Source organism: Staurois parvus, unplaced genomic scaffold (assembly GCF_062004578.1).
Source record: "Staurois parvus isolate SC_StPar_1 unplaced genomic scaffold, SC_StPar_1.0 ptg000619l, whole genome shotgun sequence".
In the NCBI taxonomy this organism is placed as follows: Eukaryota; Metazoa; Chordata; class Amphibia; order Anura; family Ranidae; genus Staurois; species Staurois parvus.
The window spans coordinates 3,838,282-3,848,742 of NW_028318415.1; the positions used below are offsets into that span (position 1 = coordinate 3,838,282).

At 43.5% G+C, this 10,461-nt stretch overlaps 1 protein-coding gene across 1 annotated transcript; it reads right to left on the minus strand.

The window, feature by feature from the left end:
• Positions 1 to 277: 277 nt before the first annotated feature.
• Positions 278 to 10,085, minus strand: MIS18A (MIS18 kinetochore protein A). Its single transcript, XM_089693254.1, has 5 exons — positions 9,868 to 10,085; positions 9,220 to 9,286; positions 6,102 to 6,224; positions 5,916 to 6,012; positions 278 to 1,875 (listed from the first exon to the last, which is right to left on the minus strand). The coding sequence occupies exons 1-5, from the start codon at positions 10,007 to 10,009 to the stop codon at positions 1,783 to 1,785; spliced, it is 522 nt and encodes a 173-aa protein (XP_089549380.1). The 5' UTR covers positions 10,010 to 10,085; the 3' UTR covers positions 278 to 1,782.
• Between the last annotated feature and the right edge of the window lie 376 nt (positions 10,086 to 10,461).

Below are 10,461 nucleotides of genomic sequence, written 5' to 3' on the forward strand. Positions count from 1 at the left end.
TTTGGGTTTACAATCTTGGTTGTACGGAGTGCTCTCATCTTGCTCCATACGTCTAGCCCGGGGATACGCCCCTGAAACTATGTTTTGTTATATCTGGATAATATGGGTTATTGATCCTTGCCTCTTGCTGTTGTATTGCATCATTTTCTTCCATCCACATAGATCATAGCCACACCGGTGAGGTTTTTCTGTTTACTTACTTGTACATGTTCTTTTTATTTCTCATGGTTTGTTCTGTTAAATTTGTGCAAAAATAATAAAGACAAATATGAAGACATTTTTTCCCAAATTATGTCTTTTTTATTTTAAAGGACACAGGGTGATTGAGCAGAGTTAGGAGGGCATTAGTGTTGTAAAAAGGGAAAGCTTTATATTCTCAAAACAGATTTAAACAATGTTGTGTCTCCCCCCCAAAGCACACACACCTCACTTTCTCCTCTGGTAGGAGCCTATCACCACAAGAAATGTGAAATATCAAAATATGGGGAAGCAGGCAAACTTGGGGTGCCATTTCCTGGTCATTCCAAGCAGAGTTATGAAAGACATTTCCAGCCATTAGGGGAAACAAAGTAATTTAACTTGATTGACATTTCCCAATTAAAACTTACTCAGGAAGCAAGTCACCCAGCACTGCAGAGAGCAACCTCTTTAAAAAAAAAAAAAAAAAGGGAAGAGGAGAATATTTAGCTATAGCTACCAAAATGCAGATTTCTCCCAAATGGAGAAATTGCTTGCATCCCATACCCACGACACCAATGAGAAAACAGTGGAGAAGTCATAGTACCAGACGTACCAAGTAAATAGGATTTGTATAAAAAAAAAAAAAAATGTTTTCTTCATTTATTCAGTTTTAGATAAGGTTATGAAGGATTTGGAAAGTTTTTCTTTGTTCAAACAAGGAGAGAAAATAATTCTTATATCCTGTCTGTCTGACTGTTTTAGTGAAAGGACACACGAAGCAATAGAATGGGGAAGGTTTATGACCTCGGTTAGGTAAGTATTGCTGGCTATATCCCCCACTGGAGAGAGTCACCTTTACATTCTAACCAAAAAGTGTCAACACATAAAATAAAGGAGGAAAAAAAAACCCCACACCATTCACCAGGTACGCAGACCGCATGCAAAATCTGACAAATCTCTTCATAAAGACACAAAGCATTAAAAACAATGTTTGTCTCTGCACTGTTCAATAGAAAATAAACTTAGGCCCCGAAGGAGCTTTTTTTTCCCCTTTTCTTCAAAATCACATAAGGGTCTTCTGACTGGTCAGATGACATCAAGTGTCCTACCTCTTTACCTTTGACAGCAACAACCCTTACTGCCACACTGAACGGTGCTCATGTTATTGTGCGACTGCCATCCAGTGTAGTAACAATGAGACCAGGCTCCTGCCCTAGAAGGTGAGTCCTTACAGCACAAGCTAACAGCAAGCGAGTTGATTGACACCATCATTATGGCAATGCTGGCTTCTTAGATTTTAAATAAAAACAAACTGGAATTTCACTTTCAGTGATATTATGTATTGACTGATGCTTGTTACTTACTCCAACAACATAAAAAAAAAAAAAAAAAAAAAAAAAAGGAAGGAGGAAGAGGTTTGTGTGGTTGGGCTATTGATACTCAGCACAAGTGACGGTTAGCGGCTCCTGGCTGCTATACATGACAAAAAATTTCCCCAAAAGGCTTACAGATACATAGACAGTCATTGCGTTGCAGATTACAAAAACACAATTACAGAAGCAAGTTTGACATTCTACAAAATTAGCACAAAGGCAAGACAGTTCAAGAATTATCCTTCTCTTCAAACACTGAATCTTGCAATGCAGATTCCAGGGCTTCAACTTTTCTCTGCAACACTCCCAATACTTGTTTGCACTGTGTTGATGAAGAACATACAGAGAGGAAACAAAGTTGGGTATTAGAGGGCTTTTCCTCACTTTTACAAACCAAACCTGTGTTACATATTAAAAATGCAAGAGTCCTATCTATTGGCAGACACCACATGTCTGCAATCTTTTGTAGTCAAAGCCTCAGTTATTTCTAACTTGGTTACCTCTGACCATTAAAGTAACTCTCAGTGGACAGGGGATGGGCAATTGGGGGAGCTTAGCTATGCAGTCAGGGAAGGTTGGCAACAACAAAAGTACATTAGAGAGGGCCAAGGTAATGGTCGATACTGTGTAGTGCCTGCTCTCACAGATGTTTGCACATAAAACCACAGTTTATGTGCAACAGTATTTAAGTAGGTTAGCCTCAAAATATGGGCCTATAATTTAGAGAATCTGCACAAGCAGATTTTCCATAGGATAAAATGTTAAACGTAGAGGGGCAATGTGAGGACATTATATGTGCAATATAAAATGGATCAGTTTTGGATCCAATTGAGTATAAAAACAAGATGCTCTTTCATCAGTGAATTTTTAACCTAATACTGGTTTACACAAACAGTAACTTCTATGTGCAAAGGAGCACAGTATAGAGATTCCATCACCTCCTGTTTCGGCGACAACAACATTTTTAGTTCATATCACTTTCTCAGCGCGACAGTGGTTACCAGGAGAAAGAAGTTTAATCTCACCAGTGGAATGCTGACAGCCAGAGAAAATGTGGTAAGAGCTTTAATCATTCCCTATTAATATTACCAAAACACAAAATAACAAATGGCTATAGATAGGACTTCCACAAGCTGCCTTGACAGCAAATTCTCCCCAGCCTTTTCTGGTTGAGTGATCTTTGGTTTATCTTGATCGGCTGGCATAGGATGACGCAATTCCCGCACATGTGAATAGGAGTTCATTCATCTGGCACTGTCATGTACTGAGCATTAATACAGGGTTGCATGTGCACAGTACACTCTAAAGGAAAGCGGAACCAAAATAAGCATACAAATTCCATACCTGAGAATCTAAATGCAAGAACTTCCTGCGCTAGGAATGGGGCCCTATTCACCAAGCTGCTGACACAAAACTCCTTACCAACCAAAGTGAATAAATATACATATAAAGTGCAGTGCTATCTCTGAATATACTAAATACATACAAATATAAAGTGCAAACTGACTATTAAAGTGCTCCAAATAATACCACAAGGTACTAAATTAATGTGCAAAATTGTGCATTTACAAAAAATGTGCAACCCATGTATACCAAATCATACGGATAAAGTGCAATTAGTGACAATCATAATCACTGCAACCATCTGTTAATATGATATGATAATAGATCCACAGAAAAATTATTATAATGTCCAAATGCAACAAAAAACTTTTTTCAATCTTCATGCATGTGTCACACGTGACCACACTGTGTGAATCCAAACTTTAGCCGTGATGGCCCCTCACCTCCTTGCCACGACCCCACAGGGTCAGCTCGCTTTTAAACAGGACACCACTTTGATAGCTCACCAGGGCCGAGGAGGAGACTGCTGATAGAGTATAACAGGCGAGGAAGGCTATCAAAGTGGTGTCCTGTTTAAAAGCGAGCTGACCCTGTGGGGTCGTGGTATATTTAGAGATAGCGCTGCACTTTATATGTAAATTCCATACCTGGCCTATCCCTATGGAGTTGGAGAATCATTTTAGTATTCTCTGCTACTACAATATTATTTGTGGTCTTCCAGGTCCGTGCTGCACAGTAAACACAGCGAGTTGAATGTCAGATGGCATTCAGGAAAAATGCACTGCAATTTAAAAGCATTCTCCAATTGGAAGAGGTGGAGATTCTGATATCACTGCTCCACCTCTCCACCCCAACCAATCAGAATGCTTTGCATTTATTAAGTAAATTACAAGGTGATCTGTGAACTGCACCCATGCAGAGCGAGATACTCCCTGTGGTTACTATGAAGCAGGGCAGCCACTTGGCCTGGTACCTAGAGGAGGGCAAAGAGCACTGTAGTAGTGGCTACTACTACAGTGGATTCTGAACTCCCACAGGGAAGTTACATGTATGGAACAAGTTTACTTGCATTGGTCCAAGCTGGACCATTATAACTATGAAAAGAAAACCACCCATCACAGCCACACCACAGAACATATCTGGAATTCAGCTCTAAGTGGCAACATAATACTGTATTGCCAAAGTTCCCATGTGTCAAGAATGAATGACCTTTAAAGGCTACGATTAACCACCCAATATTTGGTAGACTTAACCTCTTGCCGACCGCGCATAGCCGAATGACGGCTTCACCGCGGCCGGCCAGTTCTGAGTGGACGTCATATGACGTCCTCCCAGAACGCGCTCTCCTGCGCGCCCCAGGGGGCGCGCACCCGGCGATCTCCGTGATCGCTGTGTCCTACGGACACAGCTGATCACGTGATGTGGTGAAAGGCCGATCCCACCGGCCTTTTACCACGTGATCAGCGGTGTCCAATGACACGCTGATCACAGGGAAATGCAAGTGCCGGTTCTCGGCTGCACTTTCCTCACGCTGTCAGATCGTGAGGAAAGTACTGCCGAGAACCGGCAGTTGTCAGAGCGGGGATCGGCACCGATCATCAGGGCACTGATGATCAGTGCCCTGATGATCGGTGCCCAGCAGTGACACCCGCAAGTTCCGCCCAGCAGTGCGCCCACTAGCCCCGCCCACCCGTTCCCAGCAGTGCCACCTACCTGTGCCCAGTCAGTGCCACCAGTCAGTGCCACCAGTCAGTGCCACCAGTCAGTGCCACCAGTCAGTGCCCAGAAGTGATGCCAGTCAGTGCCGTCTATCAGTACCCATCATCAGTGTCACCTATCAGTGCCGCCTATCAGTGCTGCATATCAGTGCCGCCTATCCGTGACCCCTAATTAGTGCTGTCTATCAGTGCCGCCTATCCGTGCCACCTCATTAGTACTGCCTATCAGTGCCCTTTAGTGCTGCCTATCAGTGCCCATCAGTGCCGCCTATCAGTGCCCATCAGTGCCGCCTCATCAACGCAAATCAGTGAAGGAGAAAAAATACCCGTTTGAAAAATTTTATAAAAGAAACAAATAAACTTTTTTTTTTTTCAAATTTTTTGCAATTTTTTTATTTATAGCGCAAAAAGTAAAGCGCCCAGTGGCGATTAAATACCACCAAAAGAAAGCTCTATTTGTGAGAAAAAAATGATCAAAATTTCATATGGGTACAATGTTGCATGACCGCGCAATTGTCAAAGTGCGGCAGCGCTGAAAGCTGAAAATTGGCCTGGTAAGGAAGGGGGTATAAGTGCCTGGTAGGCAAGTGGTTAATATTTAAAACAGGATTAAACCAAAAAATGTTACATATTGCAGTTTACCAATCATTAGATGTGGTGGCTACATTAGTTTTTGTTTTCTTTTGTTTTTTTAGACCTCTCCCCCTCCTGCTTTCACCTGGACATGTGGCCAGTAAAAACACACCTCCTGTATTAGAGTGCCCCCACTCCGAATGAGGAAGCAGAGGGGCACCTCTGGACAGTAGTATTGCCAGTCTGGGAGAAGGGACTGTAATAACAGGCTTAGATACGCCAACATACTGAAGCCAAATTCCTACTAATACTTTATAACCAGTTATAGCAGACCGTTTCCTTCTTTTGGGACAAAGGTTTTACATAAATAAAAGCTGATTATTGCAAGCACCCCGGCCAGTGTTGAATGGTTTTGCTCATCCCTGTAAAACTGATAAAAGAGCTTGTTCTTTGGAAAACAGAAGAATGTAACCATCACATCTGAGAATTTGTAAACTGCAATATAATATGTTTGCTTTTGGGGTTTAATACCATTTTAATTGGCAACAAGGAAATTACAATTCACCATACCTGAAAGCAAACAAAACTCAGGTTTGTTACTCTTATTCCAAGAAATCAAAAATTAGATTTATTTAGGGTTGATGTACATAATTGTTGCCTTGCGTGCTGCCTTACTAAATCTGACCTTTTCCCTTCATATGTATAAAACAAACAGATTTTCCATTACCTTTTTTATTTCATCTTCAAATATATGACACTTCTCCAGTGTCACGGGGGCATCACATGGTGACAGTACCTGTTTTCTTGCAGAACCAAGTGTATACCTAACAGAGGGACACTTTACATTAGTTAGGCAAAAACAAGAATCACTTGTTACACTGTGTATGGCTCAAAAAGCTAAATTTCCTCTTACATTGTAACAGCAGAGATATTTAAGGTGAAAACATCAACCTTGCTGTCCTGGTCTCTGGATGTAGACAAATAGATTCTTCCAACAGGTGACATACATCCTTTACATTGCAAGCTCTGAAATACACTAATAGCAGAGAGATTAAATTATCCATGAAAAGGTTTATGAAAGAATGCCATTGTCATTAAACTATCCATTTTACACTTGGGATTTTTTTTCCAGGACTTTTAAATGTTAAACACCACACACACACTGCCAGATTCTTTTAGGACTTTCGCAAAAAACACTGGGAGCTGCTTCCAATGATGGCTGGGGGCTGCTTCCATGTGACATCAGAAAATCAAAACACCAGCAATGGGGTAAGAAGGGGCAAGCCAAATGTCTTCCCTATACTCCTATGCATCTTGCACTGCTCTTCTCTCTGTGGATAAAGAGCAGCTGGTGAAGTGAAGGTAAGGAGAGTGTGTGCTACAAGTGTAGCTACATTTACAGAATAAGTTCACCTTCAGGAACATGTTACACCCATTTTTTTTTATTTTTTTTTTATTTTTTTTTTTAGGGAACATGTTATCACTCCTGCAGCTGCTCCTTGATCCCCACACTCCGTGAAGGTCAAGGAATCTTCTCCCCGTACCTGATGTTACCGTTTGAAAAGAGCTCAGCCCACACAGCCATATCATTCACTCAGAGTTCTGTGAATTAATGAACTACAAGTACCTACACAGCCTTTGCGGCTGTCCGCTTGTAGCTCTCAATGAACTACCAGGGCGCTGTTAAGCACTCTAGGTAGTTCATGGTTTCTGCTGATCATCGTGTAACTCAGCTCTTTTCAAACGGAGTGACTTGGTAAAATGCCTAAAAATTGCCCCAAGCTGCCCAAGAATTGTGTACAAGCCAGCGAGTGAATCAAAGCCAAAGGTTGTCATTGTGCAACATTACAACCTTGGGCACCGTAAGGAACAGACGCCAGCATTCTAACAACCGCAGACATCTTCAAGTGATAAGGAGGAGGAGGAGGTTGGGCACCTGCACAGCATCCTTGCTTGACCCCCTGGGATCATGTTAGCTGCAACAGGGAGAAAACATGAGGAAAAAGAAATGCTGGAATAGTACAAGTACCAGTGTGCAAAAGTGCATTGGCTTTGTAAAAATAAATCACTGCTAATGAGTGTCCTGCGTGTGTGGATGCCGATCCCACATATAAAAAAACTTAAGTTTTAAGGGATTTCTATTTTACTTTTTAGAATGGGGTGCCTCAAGATTGTGCATGATTTAAAAAAAAAAAAAAGCCTCGACTGGAAAGGTTGGGAAACACTGGTGAAACTGCCTACCTGTTCCTTGGTCCAGCGGTGTACTTATCACCGCTGGTTTAATCGGCTGTCTTCTCTCCCCGGTGCCGGCATCTTCAGTGTGGACACCCGGCTGTGACAGCTTGCGGCATCACAGCCGGGTGCTCACTGCACATGCGCAAGAAGCGCTGCGCTTTGTGAATGGCCCCATAGTCTTTCGGGACCTGTCACGTGTCCCAGAAGACTACGGGTTGGGAGGACATCTTCCGATTGCCTAGGCAATTGCAGCAGAAGTGATAGCGGGTACCTGTCAAATTCGGGTGCCCGCTTACTCCCCAAAGGTCTGCAGCCTCTGGTCATCTCCTCCTGTGCCACGCCCGCAGCCTCTGGTCATCTCCTCCTGTGCCACGCCCGCAGCCTCTGGTCATCTCCTCCTGTGCCACGCCCGCAGCCTCTGGTCATCTCCTCCTGTGCCACGCCCGCAGCCTCTGGTCATCTCCTCCTGTGCCACGCCCGCAGCCTCTGGTCATCTCCTCCTGTGCCACGCCCGCAGCCTCTGGTCATCTCCTCCTGTGCCACGCCCGCAGCCTCTGGTCATCTCCTCCTGTCCCACGCCCGCAGCCTCTGGTCATCTCCTCCTGTCCCACGCCCGCAGCCTCTGGTCATCTCCTCCTGTCCCACGCCCGCAGTCTCTGGTCATCTCCTCCTGTCCCACGCCCGCAGTCTCTGGTCATCTCCTCCTGTCCCACGTCCGCAGTCTCTGGTCATCTCCTCCTGTCCCACGTCCGCAGTCTCTGGTCATCTCCTCCTGTCCCACGTCCGCAGTCTCTGGTCATCTCCTCCTGTCCCACGTCCGCAGTCTCTGGTCATCTCCTCCTGTCCCACGTCCGCAGTCTCTGGTCATCTCCTCCTGTCCCACGTCCACAGTCCACTGGTTCAGAATATTTTTTTTCTTGTTTTTGTCCTCTAAAAACTAGGTGCGTCTTATGGAGTTAAAAATACATGAATATATATATAAATAAACAAAAGTTAGATCTGTACAAGATAAGACTCTGGCTGTTAGCTATGTATTACAGCACTGAAGAATATAACCCTATTAATACATAAAGTTGATCTATAATTTTGTTACAAAATTATTTTACACTTTTTCAGTTTGAGCCGTGACAGCAAATCCCACTCTGGGAACACTATATGATACAAAATGTTACTAAACCCAGGACCCTGAATTCACTATATCTGGTCTCCCGCAGTACACAGAACATGGAAATATAATTATTTTAGTACATTTAAACTGCTAAAACACCTTTTCTCATCAGCAGTATATAGCATTCTTGCAACTGCTATCAGTGTCCAGATGAGCCCTGGTTAAAGCTAGTAGGAGGAGTTTTCATTCCTCTCTGACTGTCCTATAAGGTTGCATAACCCCTGACCCTGTCTGGACAGTGCTTATTGGCCCTGTGCTGATCACATACACCCTCCCAAAGAAAATAAAACTTAGCAATACATACTAAACTGGGCATGTGCAGAGTGTCTCCTAGGGCTCTGTGCTATCAGCAGATGGATTGGGGACAGTAGAAGAAGGGGAGGATCAAAGAAGACAGGATCACACATCCTTTTTACACAAATGGAGGATTAACCCCTTAGGTTCCACAGTGAGTATAACAAGCATGCTTTACTGCATATACAGACTGATTTTACTGTTGTGGGTTTAGTAACACTAAGTTTTAGCAAATAGTTTCAATTGCAAACCTTTGTATGTATATTGTAAAGCGCTGCACAAACTGTTGGTGCTATATAAATCCTGTATAATAATAATGTATCCAGACACTTACCAGCCCGTTTCATTGGGAAAACTGGACACGACTGGCTCATTTGCAAAGCAAACATCATCTGAAACGGCTACAGAAAAGAAAAAAACACTGTAAGCACTTCAGATGCCATGATAAGCTGTGATTTTGAATTAGATGACAAATATAATCACACAATATGATCTAGTGGTTTTTTTTTTGTTTTTTTTGGAGGGGGGGTGGGGTTAGCATGTGTTTTGACAGCCCCCATAAAATGCAAAACAATCCTTTCATCACATAGGATTCAAAAGCAGCTCAAAGCTATTTTTGTTTTTTATTTAGACCCAATCATAATATTTTACTGCCATTTACCCCTCATTCCCCAGTCTCTAGTGACAAGGGGTCGCTGACTTTTTTTTTCTTACTGATCTTAGTATATACAGCCATTTTAGATGGTTTTCAATCTAGTGCTTCAAGGATTTTTCTTTTTGTTGTTGTTAAAGAGGAACAATAGCAGGATAAGGACATGTTGTTATTGGGACTGACTGAGCAACAAATGAAACCATCCGCCCCGGTAGACAAGGGGTTAAACCCACAGGCTGCTCGGGGGGGGGGGGGGGGGGGGGAAGAGAAGCAGCATCACCGATCACCGTCTACCTGTAGGGTTAATGAGCTCACACAGCCAGCCCCTACCTTTCAGGTGGATGACCCCCTCCCTGCACACACGGCCGTCCCAGTCCGAGGAATCCCCCAGAGGGAGCCGGCACTTCCCGCACATAAACACTGTGAACTCTTCTGACTCCTGTCTCAGGCTTACGAACTGCGGCACCTCCATCCCGACTACGCGACTGTCACAGTTCCTATTTCGCGGGAATACTGCCGCCTCAATCACGTGATCGCTCTAGCTAGTTACATGCTCACGTACCATGTGACCGCCGGACTTGGCCGAGGACGTAGAAAGCAACGTGCTCAGTACAGGGGACGTGCTGTGTGATTGGACGGGGGTGTGACAACTAACCAATCAAAAAGGAATAAATGAACATTATTAGCACACTGCATGACAGCCTAGAGTAGGGTTACTACGTCATCTCTTTAACCACTTGCCTGCCGGGCAATTTTACCCCCTTGGAGCCAGGCCAATCAGTTTTCAGCACAGTCACACTTTGAATGACAATTGCGCGGTCATACAAAACTGTATCCATATGACATTTTTATCATTTTTTTCAAACAAATAGAGTTTTCTTTTGGTGGTACTTAATCGCCGCTGGGTGTTTTATTTTTTTGCAC